Below are 16329 nucleotides of genomic sequence, written 5' to 3'. Positions count from 1 at the left end.
GCTGCAAGGCCGTTAAGAAGTTATTTGTTTCAGCCGTTTGAGGTTGCAACCCGCTATTTGCGCTGCTGTATAGAAATCTGGCAGAGCGTCTTATTGACAATTCGAGAGTCCTAAAGACTGGCTTTTACCGCGACTAGAAACACAGTGGACACTATCTAACGGACTAATTATATGTTTGAGTCCAAAACCCTAGTCTGAGCAGGAGTATATTATTTACTTCGTCATTATTCAATAGTTGCCGATTCATCTCACATCGTTTCCTCTTATGCAAAATGGTAAATACCTTTTTATTAAACAGAAATATGAATCGGAATGCGTGTCCACAGATCCAACTACTGAATTCTATTGTTTAAATATAAAATCAGAAGGACAAGTGTGTTTGTTTGTTCTTCAAATAATTCGATGAAATGAAAGTCTTATAAATAAAATTAAACATTGTTATTTAATATACACGAGACTTAACAATCATTTTCCTTCATAGTAAATTTGACTAGATTTTCCAATTCTTCACTTAAAGTTCGGCACGTCGAACCACTGGTACGTGGGTTTTCCGGATTTATCGAACTCATATTCTGTACACTTCGCGTTGAACCATCTGAGGAAGAAACAAAAATGTTAAAAAATGCTTAGTAAAATAAAAAATGAAGATTTTTTTTATATAAGATTTGGCGATATCTTTATGTTCACTTCTCCCATGAGAACGCGGCTCTGACCGTATGGTCAGATACCTACTTACTGACAAAACCTGAACAACCGTGCAGTCTAACTTTCACAATCGCATTCTGGGGACTGACTAAAGGGGGGATTGCAGATTTTTTGCAGATTTTTTTTCCCCTTCTCGAGAGACCAGACAAAAGCAACGCTGCCTTGACTATCACCCAGGACCCCAGTTAAAGAGAATGGTTTATTGATAGATGTATAAATACATACCCTCCTTTCTTATTGCACTTGGTGATTGGGTAGTCTTCCTTGAAGCATTTAGTCTTTAAGGCGTCAAAGTATGTAATGCCGATGTACTTAGCAACCTTCGTGTTGGCAGACCGCAGACATTCCAGGAAGTCTATATCGCACGTACAATGCAACCTAAAAGAAGAATTAAAGTGTTAGTACTAACCGGTAAGATTTTTTACTGGCGCACACCGTGGGACTTACAAAGACGAAATTTTAATCCACTTGTCTCATATTAGTCCCAATGATTAACATCCATATTTAGGTTCTAAGCGGTAAATGCCGCTTCAAATGGTGGTTGATGTTCAATGTAGGCCAATAATGTGAACTAATTACGCACCGTAAGAAAAATCGGCAAGTAGGTAATCATAAAAGTTGACTATTCGTGCGGTTATTTCAATCTTTAACACCCAACTCAATGTTTGTACTAGGATTGTGAACAAGCTAGTAAATCAGAAATATAGCCAATGTATAAGCGAGATAGAGCTAAGAAGGACTGCAGTGCAACGTTCCCTCTATATGGCGATAGTCATACTTTACGAATTCAAGAAGACATTTAATACCTTGTGTAGAATGCGTTGTTCGTCAGATTGTATTTTGTTTCTCCTCCAGGGATGATGTCCGGGCAGTGGTCGTGCGCCCGGCAACAGATGTCAGCCTCCTTAGAAGGGCCCAAGTCATCGTAATCGGCTGCTACATTACCAGAGCCGCACCATTTTGTACCTTATACAAGTGGGATAGAGTTGAATATAAATTGTTAGGATATTTTGGCCTAGTAGGAAATGGCAAATAAAGAAAATTATATCTGACTAGGCTAGGAATGATTATAACTACCATCATCGTCCTAGCCTGAGACTGGATGCCGATCCGGTTGCAGCTAAGTGTTTTACAAGAAGCGATTGCCTGTCTGTCCTCCTCAACCCAGTTAACTGGGCAACACGATACCCCTTCGTTAGACTGGTTGTCAGACTTTCTGGCTTTTGACTATCCCTGACAACTGTCAAAGATATAATATCGACACAGCCGGAACCCATAAGATATCGTGACTTCCGAAACACGGAGGAACTCGTTATGGCGAAGATGGTCACCCATCATCGAACCAACCATGTCAAGCGTAGTTTGTGCAGTTGTAACTTAGCTTCAAGCTCCTATAGAGTATGAATACTAGAAAAACGATTTAAAAAATGAATATCTTCTAATATATAAAATTCCAGTGTCACGATGTTAGTTACCGTACTCCTCCGAAACGGATAGACCAATTTTTATGAAATTTGTATACGTATTGGTAGGTCTGAGAATAGAACATCTATTTTTCATACCCCTAAGTGATAAGGGTCGCTCACATTAAAAAAAAAATTTTTTTTGGACGAAATTGTTTGTTTTATTTTTTTTATAATGTGGCATTAAAAATACATGCAACTAGAAAAGAAATCGGCAATACAACGTTTGCTGGGTCAGCTAGTATTTTTATACTACCCACCTGGAAATATTAAATTAATCCTGTGGGTTGGCTGTGACGCGTCCGCTTTCATATAATCCACTTCGTCGTTACTGACAACGTTTGTCGAGCTCTCCGCCAACATATCGTAATTTATATCAGTAATCCAACAACAACAACTATCTAACAACAGGACAACAACAAGAGAAAAAAATACTTTAGACATTTTGTAAAAAAAATATATGTTTCTTATTACAATTAATTAGATAATTACTTCAAGTGACTTGCACTGAATAATTGTACGGAAGCAGTCTTAATGTATTTATACTGAACGTTTAGGTAGAGCGAGGTCTGACTGCGAGCGATAAGAGGAAACGATACCTTATTAAATCGTTAATGAAGATTTTTACTCGTATTTGTATTGAAGTATGTTTTTAATATAATTTTATTTGAGAAATGATAATATAAATGTGAAATATTCAAATGAATCCGGGAGGATTTTACCGTCTTAAACCTAAAACCATGCTCCTTGCTTTGCCGATGTTGTTCAAGGACTGCGATGACGCTTTCGGCATCATAGAGACATTTTAATCGTATATAATAAACTGAATGAATCAAGATTGGAATTACGGACAAATTATACACCGTGATTTTTTAGTCGTCTTACAAAAGCAGCCCAGTTCATGTATCCAATGACTAGAACACGTTCATGATAAAAAAAATAGGTATTTATGAGATTTGAAAAAAAAAAATGCCATTTTTATTCAATATTATGATGCAATTCGTAGTTTTTTAGAAACACAGCTCTGTTGCGAGCGCGGTCCGAGCCTTGTAACAATGGTGAGGGGGGCGGGCGGCGGCAATTTTATCATTTTTAAGAGTATATTTCAGATTTCTCTTGTTTAATTTTCTTCGTACTTATTATATTAGTTGATGATAAAAAAATAATAATCGCGCCTAGGGGTATTTTACGTCGGATACAATAACTGGGCTGCTTTTGTAAGACGACTAAAAATCACCGTGTATAGCTTAACCAAAACCTTAATGTTTCTTTATACATGGAGCTTTCCAGACTCTAGGTAATATTCTATGCAAGATTTGTACAAATATACAATGTACATCAATTATTCCCTTAAACGAATAAAACATATGTTTATGACGCATGGTTCTTTATAAATATTAACTCTATTGTAATTGCCCTTAGTTCCGCTAACGGTAAAACCAGGGCTCAACAGATAAATGTGATAACACAATACTTTGAAGGTATCAAAATTGTTCCTATTTACTTAAAAAAAGAAGTACCTATTTTTTAAAGTGAACGTTCTGAAAACTTCCTTTATTTTCTATTATTCCACGTTTGTGCACTCACTTTTTTGTTTTTCGACGTTTTTATACACTGACTTTTCGTGTTTGTTTGTCGTTCCCGTTGGATTTTTGCAACTAAATTTCGAGGCACTTCGCGATAAACTAGCAATTGAAATTTTCAGGGTAGCTTCAAAATAATTAAACAATGCAATTTACAACGATAAAAATGGCTAGATTTTGATAAAATTTGAATGGAGTGACATTTAAAAACATGGGTTATTAGATTTTTTTTATTTAATTGATTATTTGTTTCCTATCCTTTTCATATTTTTGTCTGTATATTTCCATGAGTTATTCAAAGGCCCGAAGCGTCAGATCATCAAATTTTAATATTTCTAAATTAAATTCTTTCAAACAGTCAGATATTGAGCATCGCTGCACTGGGCTCTGACCTGGGCACACACATCGTTGACACCGTTGGTCTTTAATGTATGAAGTTATAAAAAAACATTTCTATACATTTAAGCGTTATAGATAGAAAATTTAGCGGTAACAGTGACATGTGTTTAAGATATACAAGGTTCAATCTCCACTGAAAGAGAAACGTGCTGCTGAGGTAAGAGCATTGACTGTGCAAGCTGCTGCGAGTTGCTGGACGGTTCATGCAGCCTAGTGGGTTCTAATGGCTCCACCCTGTCCCTGATTTGCCTTCAAATTACTTTTACCACATAGACAAGATTCAAAATTATTTCTTATATTAACACGCTGCCAGCCTCTATTCTTTCGGTTTGAATTGACCCTAAAAGTATTTTAAAATATCTCAATTACCTTAACAAAAAGGTTAAGGGAATTGAGAGGTTTATAAATAAAGGTACCACAGTAATCAGGAAAATACCTAAGTTCACAATTACCAAGTTATTTCCGTTTGTAGGTGTTGATTATAATAATAGGTAAGTAATTAAGATGAGTCAATGAACAATAGGTAGGCATACATTATATTACGTAACACGACAAACCAGGATAATTAGCAATTGTGCCTATTGACGTCTGATTGATTTCCTTTACTAGATAATTAATACCTATGACAAATAAACTTTTTCTAAGAATGTACATCGAGTCTTTCAAAGATATTTTTACTGATGCATTGCTGTCTGATGGTCTGTCCGCCACCAAGGCGTATCTCATAAATGAGGGTATTTTTTATCGTTAAAGTAAATAAATGTGTAATAATGATCATAATTTTTTTATCGAGTTTTGACAAACTGACACAAAATTCTTTATCTTTTTTAACGGAGTATACGCATGCTATCAAAATAAGTTTTACGGTAATTTTACTGCCGCGGTGTCTCTTATCACTGAATTAATTTATTTCCTGTAAGGATACGCCCCGAGGCGCGCTATCTCACACTATCTCATTTCGTATGTGAAAGTCATTAGCTTAAAGCTAATGTTTTTTTCACCTTAGTTAAGTGGTAAATTAATATATTATGCAACCTACATAGTTGTTGACCTACTCAAATAAGTAGAAAAAAATAGCCATGATTTTTAAACGTTAACAAAATTAAAATGAGGTACATAGGTACTTATTGGATAAATTATATAAACCCGCATAATTAATATATAGGTTATACAATTTTATCTCTAGGTCATCCGAATGTTTCATTAATTTTCTTTTATCTCAATCAAGGACTGTACACAAATTATTATATTTTCGATGTCACAACCATTGTGTTGTTCCGTATAAACAATGGTACCTACTGATAACGTAAGAAACTAAACTAAAAATACCTGGTAGTAATGCATTAAATACATCAAAAATAAAACACAATGTGTTTTATTTTGCATGCATGCATTTTTGATGGCAGCTATACATTTCGTGAAGTATAAGATTGACACAAGATACGACTAATGCAATATGATTGTAGGCATGTTTACTTTTCATTGTAAATAAACTTGGGATATATCAGTGTTAAGAACTTCTAACGACACTAAACGTAATCGATAAGCTATCAGAGAATAATGAAATGTCAATGAAAACAAGCTGAAAAAAATAAAATGTCAGTGAAAGTAACTGTCATAATGACAGTGTCACAGAACGCGAGTTTTGTTTACGTTACGATTTCTAATAATTACTCATAAAACCGCGATAATTCTGAACGCCTTGACATACTAATGTGTAATTAAATTACAGGCTTAGCTCCCGATAAAACCGTAAACAAATACATAAAATGGAGAACCTTAGAAATATTTGGAAACCGGAATGTGCGTTAATTGAAACTTTTTTAAATTGCTTTTTTTTGGAGTGAATACTTTTGTTTAATATGTATGTTTTTGCAGTGTATCGAATACAGATGGAGGCGCCAAAGCCTAAGCGATTGTTGTGTGATAATGTGGAAGATAGGCCAGAGTTCTACGGCAGGGAATACCACGGTATCATGAGTCATAAAGAGGCGACTGTACTGCTTGAGAATGAACCCAACGGCGCCTTTCTAATAAGAAAAGGGAGTCAATGTAACGACTTCTACACGTTAACATTAAAGTAAATATTATTTGTTCTCACTATCATCCAAAATAACCAGCATGATTCTGATATTTTTTAATCAACAAATAAATATTTTTTTCTTTACTTTTAAACAAAATTTCATAACAGAAAAATGATTCATCAGTGTTTATTGTCTAATTATCTCAACCAGCATAGGTTGCTTCTAGTCATCAATGATTACTCCTGAAAAGGTTGACATGAAAGAAAATCATAATTAAAATAAAAAAAGACAATTATACTAATTTCATTTATTTAAGCATGTACAGTTTTTTTAACTTTGAAACATCTTTAACAGCTTTCAAATCTTCTGTTTCAGATTTGATGACAAAATACATCACTATAAGCTGTACTATGACGGCTCTCACTGTATTGGTCCAAAGCGTTATGAAACAATATATGATCTGGTTGCAGACGGTCTGGTTACTTGTCATATGGAACTGAAGGCACATCATATATTTGAGATGATAAACTCTAGAGTAAGCTACCCAGAAAGTCCGTATGTTACGTTAAACAAACGCAAACTAAATACGCTGTCTAAGATGCAACAGTAAGTAACTTATTGTACTTGGGGTTATTCCATATTTGATTTGTGTAGGAAAAAATGGTGTGTAGGCATAGTATTGTATTTAAAAATAAAAACAATCTTATTAATACGCAAGTATAAATTTAAAAAAGTTCTATATGTATATAAAAAGTAAAAAAATATATTTATAATATAAGTATAGAAAAAATATGTACACTGCAAGCAATGTACATATTTGCAAATGCATACAAGCAAATGCAAAGAAACACATGTGGAAAATTTTCAAAAATATTATTTAGAATTTTATCAATACAAAATAATATGGAGAATAGATCAATTGATTAGAATCGCCTTTGAAGTTCATTGAAACATTTAGTAAGAGGAACATTTATTTAAGTTTACACTAGAGCATAGCAAATAACAGGCAGTATGCCTGTTTTGTAATTTTACAAAAAAATACAAAGATAAATATTCTTATCTAAAAACATGATTATCTATTCTAGATGTTCAAACAACACTAGTCCAATAATAACAAAGACTGAGACCCTGGTATTAACAGAGGTGGACTCCATGAAGAAGCCCCCATTCGACCTCACTCCGTCCATCGAAGACAACCCGTTGGTCATGAAGTACTCCAAGTCACATAGCTTCAAAGTCCATACATTTAAAGGACTCAATTGGTGTGAACTTTGTGCTAATTTCTTATGGGGATTTACGGCGCAGGGCGTTAAATGTGAAGGTTGGTTTTGTGTCAATTGTCCATGAACTAAGCTTAACTAGGTCCTTAGTTTTCCACCTTAATGCAACTGTCTTTGTCTAAAATTGTAGGCTGTACAGTTTGCCTGCAATATCAGGTAAAGATCAGGTATATATATTGGTATTTGATTACACTGATAAGCAAACATATTATATCAGTCATAGCTTAGGTGTGTACATTTCACTGCCATGTGAAAAATCGTAGTTTCGAACCCCGGCATGGCGCATATGCGTATTACAAAATTTATCACATGCTAAAAACGACGAAACATCGTGATGAGACCAGCATACTTAAGATCTGATGGCCACCAACCGCTTCAAAACTCTGGCACCTGGTTGCTCATCAACCAACAGAAAAGAAGGAAAGGATATATTAAAATTATAATAAAAAATCTGTTTGTCGCGGGTGTAGACCAGCAATTTTATTAATATCAAACAATTAATTCAACCTATTAAGGTTCACTACAGAATATATTATGCTCCGGGCTGCCGAAAATACTAGTAGGTATGCACGACAATACCTAAACTTTTCTTAGGTCTCAATCATTTAGTAAAATTGGTCAAAATTCTCATAGTAGCTAATGCGTTAAGTGTAATTCATTTATTTGATAATCGTGAGAAAGACGGTAGTAACAGCCTTTGTAATAGGCTGTAATCAGTGTAACCATCAGACCTACATAGATAAGACATGCATTTTTATATACCACCGGAATTGTACTGTGTGTTATTTTTTATATTTTCTTTATTTAATAAGCTTCCAATTTTTTCCTAAGGGATGGAAAATTCAAAAGCATTATATACTTGTCTATAAGTATGCATATATTTTTATAAAATCAACTAACAGTTACCCGCGGGCCCGGCACGGCTACAAATTGAAACTGGTCCCACGGGAACATCAAATCGTGATAAAAACGTTAATCGTGGTCATAAACTATATGTGTACCAAGTTTCGTCTAAATCCGTTCAGTGGTTTTTGCTTGAAAGAGGAATAAACATCGCGTGTATAATTTTTGAAGGATAAAATAGACAAGTGCACTGTCTTTGTATTTTTCTGATCAACAAAGTGTTTAAATGTTCTTGAACGCAACTATCACATCACGACACGTCACATAGTTTAAACAATAGGCAAATAATAAATATGTCATTGTCTAAGTTTACTTTACCTTATTTATGTAGGTATTAATATTAAATGTGTCCTTGTGGCTGTAAATATTACTGTACCTATGTTTCCCAAATAATCTCTATGCATCATCCATCTAAAAATGATGTTTAGTGTGATTTTTAGGATTCCATATCCAAGCGGTAAGAACCTTGCCGCTTTTGCAAAATAAAAAAGTCAAAGTAAAACAACGATTGGTAGGGTCATAAATTTGAAGACTTACTAAAATATTTTGCACTTGGTTTTTCTATAATCTATTTGTACAGAACCCTCACGGTCCCAAGCCCAAATACACCTCACCGGATTTGTTATTTTAAAGGGAATTTCCTCTGCGGGACGATGGCCTTCGTTCAATTCATCCACTTTGATCTCTATATCTGCAGAAAAGTTACTGTTATATTCTATCATTGTATCAATATTTATTCTTATCTAGTATTTAACATCCGGAAAATTAGCCCTTTTCATGGTCTCGGTGGTTTTTTTCTTACATTATTTATATTTGTTTGGTTTATAACAGAGTTATCTAGGAGTGTTCCGGTGTGATAAGAATGTTTAACGTCTATGAGTTCTGTGACCTACGACTATTTTTTCCGGTTTTGTAGAACTTTTCTATGGTTTTATGAAGAAACGGAAAATTCTGTAGCCTTTAGTTTTCTGATAAAAATTGATAATAAATTTGGACGTAATGTACTTTAGTTAACGAAGGATACTTATCCATCATTTACATTACCAGCGAAATTAGTAGCTGGAACAATTTAAAGTTGAAATTTTCTTTAAGTGTCTTAGATGCGATACTATGGAAAGTTTTTATCTTTCGGCCTTTGTCTTGACAGTTAAAAGCCGGGCACGTTGAACCAGTAGTCGAGCTTCATGTCCTGTGTGAGGTGCAAAGTTAAATAAATAAATAAATGCGGACAACATACATTGTTCTGAACCCCAAAGTTAGTTGCTGAAGCACTTGTGTTATGGAATTCAGATACAACGAAGGTACCACAAACACCCAGACCCGAGACAATGTAGAAATGTTAATTTTTACATTGACCCGACCGGGGATCGAACCCGGGACCTCAGAGCTAGCGACACCTTGAAACCGGTGCGTACGCCACTCGACCACGGAGGTCGACTTTGTTTTTATGACTTTAATCCTTGTGTCTCGAAAGGTACAAACGCTTGTCCTACGTGCCTCTGAACAGGCAATTTGTTATATAAGTTCTATTCCATTTCCCATTCACAGATTGCGGCTTCATCGCTCATTCAAAATGTTCCGAACGCGTCCCGAACCATTGCGTGCCGGATCTCAAGAAGCTGCGCGGAGTCTTCGGTATCGACCTGACGACGCTGCTTAATGCCCACTCCAGTACTCTGCCGTTCGTAGTGAAGAAGTGTGTGAATGAAATAGAAACTAGGGGCATGGATTCTGAAGGGATCTATCGAGTGTCAGGATTCGCTGATGAAATTGAGGCGTTGAAGTTGGCTTTTGATAGGGGTGAGTTGCTTTAAGTAGAGTTGTGTGTTTTAGCTTATTTTTAGTGTATAGAAAATATTGTTATTATATGTGATCAGGCTAATAAAGAAAAGAGACTGTGACCCCTGAGTTTATTTCGGCATTTCTTCTCAGGGTAGTCAGATAGGAAGTGTTGACTACAGCGCTCTAACAGATAATACTTTTACTTTTAAAATAACAGATTTCATTTCGTAATTTTTACTATAACATTCATGTTAACCAAAAATCTGTAATCTACTGTTCTACATATACTTGTTTTTTAAACTCGACTTTTCACTATACAAAGAGCAAAGCTACTAAAAACAAACACAATTCAACAGAACGATCCTTTCAAGTTGTAGGTACCTATACTAACATACTACGAAAATTTCATCATGAAACGCTTATTCGTACGAATGTTTCTAACAATATATCTACACAATCAATTAACAGACCCACAAGAATAGTATAGTGACCTACCAAGTTACTACCTATTCCTTTTATTCTCTCATTTATGCTATCACCTTGTCTCCAGACGGCGAGGCGGCCGACCTCAGCGTGTACAGCAACATCAACGTGGTAGCGGGCACTCTGAAGCTGTACCTGCGCCTGCTGCCCGTCCCGCTCGTCACGTACGAGCTGCATCCCAAGCTTGTGCAGGCCATACGTGAGTACTACTTCTATAGTAACTTTGCAAATAATAATAATATTCCACAACTTTCAGACAAAGCCATCAAACTAAGTAAAGCTTGTATTATGAGTACTAGACAAGTGATAAACATAATATAGATAAATTACACTCAGACACGCAAATGATAGTGCTTATCACACAAACATTTTTCCTGGGTGGGAATCGCCCATCACCTGACCGACCGTATCCAGCATACTTAACCTGTAATCGATCAACTTGTGTAATTGAAGCTTAGGTACGAATTCTTCTGTTATGTCAACTATGACGTACTTAATGAGTAACTTAGCCTAGAAATAAAGATCTTTATTCATAACTTAATCTTACAGAGATGAAGACGCAAGCGCAGCAGATAACAGCTCTCCGGGAGTGCTTAGACTCGCTACCACCCGCACACTTCAACTGCCTGCAGTACATGGTCCAACATTTACACAGGTAATACAAAAGAAAGAATGGTAATTGTCATGTAATCCAGTTATAAAGAAGAACGTAATTGCTTTCCGGAATAAATAAAACGTTAGAATGTGACCTCAGCGCCGCCTACCGGCTTTAGGCATTAATTTAAATTATGAAAGGATTTATTTGAAATTAAAAATACACATTTGTTCTATTCGTTTTATAGATCGTTATCGTAGCTTATGTAAACATGAGGATTCCATAATTTAGTCTTGTATTACTAGTAAAAAGCGTTCAAACAGAACAAATGCATTTCCAAGTACTTGTTCATATGTGTGTGCTTTTAAAACGCGACGCTCTTTTATCAAGTGGTGTTGCATTTTGATCGCTGGGCGTTGGGCGCTCAAGGGAATAGTCGTATGAACATGTACTTGGAAATGCATTTGTTTTATTTGAACGCTTTTTAACGGGCGTTAAAAAGCTCCCGTGCTAATCAGGCCTTTCATTTGCACATTCAAACATTGCTCACACTGACTTTTACTAACGTCTTTCACTGTAAATAAAAAATGTACCTTAAGCCTTAGGCTTCAGCTTCAATTTCTAATTACTTACCTATCCAACCTATAACTCAATCTCTTTCTCAGGGTATCCCAACTGGCTGATGTGAACAAGATGAGCGCTCACAATCTAAGCACAGTATTCGCGCCGACGCTGGTCGCGACCCCGCCCGCCATTACGGACCTGGCCTTCGAGATCCGCGCCCTACAAGCCCTTATAGAGCACTGCCCGCAAATATATTATGGAAACAAGTGAAATAGTACCTTAGTGCGTATGACTTAAGTATCATTTCGCGCTCCACCAGCACTCATAGAGCACTGCTCGCAAATATATTACGGTAACAAAAGAATTTCGACCTCAATGATTTTGTGTTACAGTATATTTTTGTTTAAAGTTACAAGCGAAATTAATCAGTCTGAAAACACTCTTAATGCATTTGATTAAAGTGTATTTTAATATCAAGAAATAAGAGAAATTAGAAATGCAAACATTTACTAATTTTTCCTCGATCTAAATCCCGCGGGGTTTACTATCATTTTTGTAATAAACATTTTAGTATTAATTAATCATCTAATAATTATCTCTTGTGCTTCATAAGTTGACTGATTTTTATAATTGTAGTATTCACATTATTTACTCGTAAGTATTCAATAAAGTATTAATCCTCGCAAATTACCTAAATGCAGATACCTTGTTATATATAGGTCCGAAAAGCAGCATTAAAAAGCGAAAATTCAAAGTGAACAAAATGTCATCCATTGCACCAATTCCAATTCATTGTATTGACCGTGAATGTTCCGCTCCGTACGTATTTCCAATTATTGTTAGATGATAGGGATTTCTTTTTTTATTAACTGAATAATTCATTCATTGAATAACATTAATATGTTATTTAATTGAAATTAGCATTTAGGCATACACAAAAAATAAATGCGCAATGTGGGATACATTATCACCTCTTTAACACCAGTGTCGTGACATGGCAACAATTTTTGTTTGTAATGTACATTTATTTATCCTAATATTATTCTATAAAGTTTAATTACAAAAATCTCACAAATTAGTTTGTAAGTTAGTGCAATATTAATCTCAAAATTGTGATATTGGGGACAATCTTTCTAAAAGAATCTTATTTTCTACCATTCCAGGTTGTGTATTTAAGATAAATAGTAGTTTTTAGTACCTTGGTAGAGGTTTCTATACGCGTGTAAAAAATCATTATTAATTTTAATAATTTATCACCAAATTATTCATTATTTATCTATCTTAAGTAATTATATCTTAACAGTAGAAAATATGCTTTACAAAATGGCGTTCAAAAAATTTTTGATTAAAAGGGCAGGACGAATAAGGTCTGTTGCCGACGTATAAGTGAGACAACACTATTTAGTGTATTACGCATTCTCACTTCCAAAATGACATCTCAGGGTCTACCACCACGTCTTAAAGTAATAATAATATGGTTGTGGAAGCGAGACAGCGCTATACATGGCGTAGCGTGGCATCTCTCTTCTACACCCGTTCTAATATTACTTCAGTCGTAGTGGTAGACCCCTAGATCTTAACCTAAACTTTTGTACTACTGCAGTAAGACTCACCTATTTTATACCTACATCATTATATCTATGTGTTCAAAAATTTTATACTTTTGTATTATAACCATAGAATTAGTTGATATTCATATCATAATAAAAGACTTGTAGATGATGTCTTGAGTTTTATTAAACATATTATCACAGTTTTTTCCTTTTCTTTTTGGGTTTGCTGCTTTCATTACTTTCAGTGTCTGTCTGCTGAAACTTCTTTAAATCTGCACAAAATAGTACCTGAAAACGAAATTATATGCTTTATACATGTGCCTAGAAAACAGAAAACAACAACATTTTAGGAAGAAGCACTGAAAGAGGCTTTATTTGTAAAGGTGGGTAGTTTTACTTTATGAATCATGATGCTGTTAGCTTTATCAATATTTATAATTCATTACGCATTAAATTCCCGTCGCGTGCGGTCGTGGTTTCATTATAAGTTTTAATTATTGAAACATACATCTTGTTTCTATGTATCCCGCTGCTACCACTAGCACCCATTCTAATTATACTAATAATTAATTAGAATAAAATTGAGTACATTATGCGACACATCCTCTCCACAACCATCCTTTCAAATTACGCCACAAGACAGACACGTACCGTATGCGCCCACCCAGCCATATCTCCATACAGCATTCTGAAGTGGTCTCCTATCTCCGCATACATCTTCTCTGTGACGCTCTTCTTGCCTCGCAAGTGCGGCAGGTAGTTCTGGGCAGCTATTTGATACACGTGGGTGTCTACTGGTAATGCCTCTAGATGGTTGAGGGACATTAGGCATATGCAGTCCGCTACCTAAGTAAGGAAAAGATAAACATATTTTTAGTCAACCACTCTTGTTGAACCTAGCTTTTATTTTGTTGGGTGTGGGTGGTATTAAATATAATAAGTTTTTGTACAGAATATTACATCCGCAAATTTTCGAACGAAATTAGGAGTAGTCTGTCTCAAGACAGGATTCAGCTAGGCAAAAGAAGAATTGCTTATATGAGAATCATAACCAAACCATTTGAGAAAACAATACTTACAATAGTATGTTTGGCCGTTATAACCTCTATATGCCAAAATATTTATATTAAGTTAATCAAGTCTTAAAGTGGTTAATCATTACAACATTTTAACCGACTACATAAAGGTGGAGGCACTCAACTCATCAGTACTTTTGGGGTTTTTTTTTAGGTTCCGTTTATACTATTACCTTAGGTCCAATCCCATGCAGCTTCATAAGCTCGACCTTAGCATCCTTATACTTCATGTCTTGAAGGCTATTGAACCAATCAACGCCGCCCCACTCCACAATCTGAGATGCAGACTTTTGTATGAACTTTGCTCTGTACCCAAATCCCAAGTCTCTCAGTTCTGTTTCTACCTAAAAAAGATGTTATATTATTATGTTCATAACTATTTGAATAACAAAATAATAAAACAAAGCAAAGCTCACAAGGTAAAAAAAATATAAATGTTATTCGACTTGCATTACATTTAGGGTTTAAAAAAAAGTGAACAATCTTGGTGAAACTTTTTGTACAATTATATTCAATAAATGACTGTTAAATTTGAATTACTATATAGTTTTAGCCCATGTTTTATTTTGAAACGTTTTTTCTACACATAGAGACACACCAAGCATAACCCTTTACCATATGTAACCTTTTTAAAGTATCCCAAAAAAATAAAGCAACATTGACTAGGCATTCATATACAAAACTAATGTATTAGATACAAATACCTTTTGGTCAGTTAATTTCTCAACCTCTGGGAATGCATAGTATGCGTTTCCTTCATGTTCACAGATCTTCTCTCCATAATGAGTGCATAACTTTTCAACCATTGTTGATATCCTTTGAAGGAAAAATATTTTTAATGCTTTGTGAGAGGATTAACAACATAATCATAAATATAAGACAATCTCCTTCAAATAAAGCCATTAATTTTTTAAAGCTGATCTACCCCTTTTTTGCCAGAAGGGAAATTTAGCGTAGAATTAAAAGCATTTTAGCTCACAGAGGGCAGATGAAAATATTGGAAACTGGATTTGCTCATGTTCATTATTTAGGTGAAGTGTCTAAGAATGACAAAGTTGATATATTTACCTTGATATGTGATTATTCTGGCTGCAAATAAAGGAGAATAGGTTCTCAACTGGTTCTTGTCGGAGCATCCTTATACCATAGAACTGTTGGCAGGCTGATCGAAACAATTCATCTTTTTCTGACCATTCTTTATAATAATTTCCCAAATTCGTATCCAACCGAAAATAGTCTTCGAGTAACTTTTTAAAATCGATATTTGACTCTTTTTGTTTACTTTTCATTTTAGTTTTCGTGTTGTGTAAGGAGCCAACCACTTGATATTGTAAACCGTCATCATTTTCTCGTAACTTCCAAACAGTCTTTGAAAATACACCAATCCATTCATTATTTTCTTTATTATATGCCCACCTAAAAGGTATATGACAAGATTAAATTACTTGGTGCAAAAATACTTTGATTTCAAATTATTATGTTATTTTTATGAAGTCTTACCTGAAACTTTGACCTCCAGATAAAGTTCCCACCAATTGAAGTTCTCGTAAGTTACATTTCAATTTATTCCAAGTCATTTTTCTACACTTTAAATACTATTTTTATTTATTTACAAACAAAATCACCATGATTTTCGATTGATACCGTTGAGTTGAGCGCGAAATTTGACTAATGGTTGGATGACATTGACAAGCCACCATGAAAATGTGACGCTTAATATCTTGTTCGGAAACGTACTTAAAAGAAGGAAAAGTTCAAAGACAGGAAGTTTTTAGTTTTTTTTTTTCGTATCTTATCGTTTATCTAATCAGGAATCTTTCATGAATTTAATGTTTGTGTCACGTAGTTTCACTGACATTCAAATCAAATGCACGAAGGCAGTTGGATCTGAATTACTGGGAATACTGGATCTTCCATCT

The 16329-nt window shown here is 34.8% G+C and overlaps 3 protein-coding genes across 4 annotated transcripts; 1 reads left to right on the top strand and 2 right to left on the bottom strand.

The window, feature by feature from the left end:
• Nucleotides 1-423: 423 nt before the first annotated feature.
• LOC113493687 (phospholipase A2-like) lies at nucleotides 424-3892 on the bottom strand. 2 transcript variants are annotated; one of them, XM_026871685.1, is made up of 5 exons: nucleotides 3756-3892; nucleotides 2429-2569; nucleotides 1512-1671; nucleotides 931-1083; nucleotides 424-595 (listed from the first exon to the last, which is right to left on the bottom strand). In XM_026871685.1, the coding sequence occupies exons 2-5, from the start codon at nucleotides 2529-2531 to the stop codon at nucleotides 508-510; spliced, it is 504 nt and encodes a 167-aa protein (XP_026727486.1). In that variant the 5' UTR covers nucleotides 2532-2569; nucleotides 3756-3892; the 3' UTR covers nucleotides 424-507. The 2 variants fall into 2 exon arrangements, with proteins under 2 accessions (XP_026727486.1, XP_026727478.1); XM_026871677.1 differs by having other exon boundaries at nucleotides 3689-3774.
• A 1862-nt stretch (nucleotides 3893-5754) lies between these two features.
• On the top strand, nucleotides 5755-12636 carry LOC113493681 (beta-chimaerin). The gene is made up of 8 exons (XM_026871665.1): nucleotides 5755-5953; nucleotides 6029-6230; nucleotides 6550-6780; nucleotides 7260-7495; nucleotides 9906-10157; nucleotides 10690-10821; nucleotides 11172-11277; nucleotides 11883-12636. The coding sequence occupies exons 1-8, from the start codon at nucleotides 5920-5922 to the stop codon at nucleotides 12049-12051; spliced, it is 1362 nt and encodes a 453-aa protein (XP_026727466.1). The 5' UTR covers nucleotides 5755-5919; the 3' UTR covers nucleotides 12052-12636.
• Nucleotides 12637-13498: 862 nt separating this feature from the next.
• Nucleotides 13499-16097, bottom strand: LOC113493672 (N-glycosylase/DNA lyase). Its single transcript, XM_026871653.1, has 6 exons — nucleotides 15911-16097; nucleotides 15479-15826; nucleotides 15115-15226; nucleotides 14584-14754; nucleotides 13986-14180; nucleotides 13499-13622 (listed from the first exon to the last, which is right to left on the bottom strand). Exons 1-6 carry the CDS (start codon nucleotides 15985-15987, stop codon nucleotides 13530-13532), a joined length of 996 nt encoding a protein of 331 aa, XP_026727454.1. The 5' UTR covers nucleotides 15988-16097; the 3' UTR covers nucleotides 13499-13529.
• Between the last annotated feature and the right edge of the window lie 232 nt (nucleotides 16098-16329).

This window comes from Trichoplusia ni, chromosome 1 (assembly GCF_003590095.1).
Source record: "Trichoplusia ni isolate ovarian cell line Hi5 chromosome 1, tn1, whole genome shotgun sequence".
NCBI lineage: Eukaryota > Metazoa > Arthropoda > Insecta > Lepidoptera > Noctuidae > Trichoplusia > Trichoplusia ni.
This window is presented reverse-complemented; position numbering and strand designations above follow the sequence as displayed.

What these genes read in the sequence shown, in the direction of transcription:
- LOC113493687 (XM_026871685.1), bottom strand. Translation starts at nt 2,531, where the DNA reads ATGTTGGCGGAGAGCTCGACAAACGTTGTCAGTAACGACGAAGTGGAT. An exon ending in GATTAATTTAATATTTCCAG is followed by an intron (nt 1,672 to 2,428) that starts GTGGGTAGTATA and finishes CACTTGTATAAG; the next exon opens with GTACAAAATGGTGCGGCTCT. An exon ending in AAGTGCAATAAGAAAGGAGG is followed by an intron (nt 596 to 930) that starts GTATGTATTTAT and finishes TTTCTTCCTCAG; the next exon opens with ATGGTTCAACGCGAAGTGTA.
- LOC113493672 (XM_026871653.1), bottom strand. Translation starts at nt 15,987, where the DNA reads ATGACTTGGAATAAATTGAAATGTAACTTACGAGAACTTCAATTGGTG. An exon ending in TCTGGAGGTCAAAGTTTCAG is followed by an intron (nt 15,827 to 15,910) that starts GTAAGACTTCAT and finishes TATACCTTTTAG; the next exon opens with GTGGGCATATAATAAAGAAA. An exon ending in AGAAATTAACTGACCAAAAG is followed by an intron (nt 14,755 to 15,114) that starts GTATTTGTATCT and finishes CATCTTTTTTAG; the next exon opens with GTAGAAACAGAACTGAGAGA.
- LOC113493681 (XM_026871665.1), top strand. Translation starts at nt 5,920, where the DNA reads ATGGAGAACCTTAGAAATATTTGGAAACCGGAAT. An exon ending in CAAGCTTGTGCAGGCCATAC is followed by an intron (nt 10,822 to 11,171) that starts GTGAGTACTACT and finishes TTAATCTTACAG; the next exon opens with AGATGAAGACGCAAGCGCAG. An exon ending in ATGGTCCAACATTTACACAG is followed by an intron (nt 11,278 to 11,882) that starts GTAATACAAAAG and finishes TCTCTTTCTCAG; the next exon opens with GGTATCCCAACTGGCTGATG.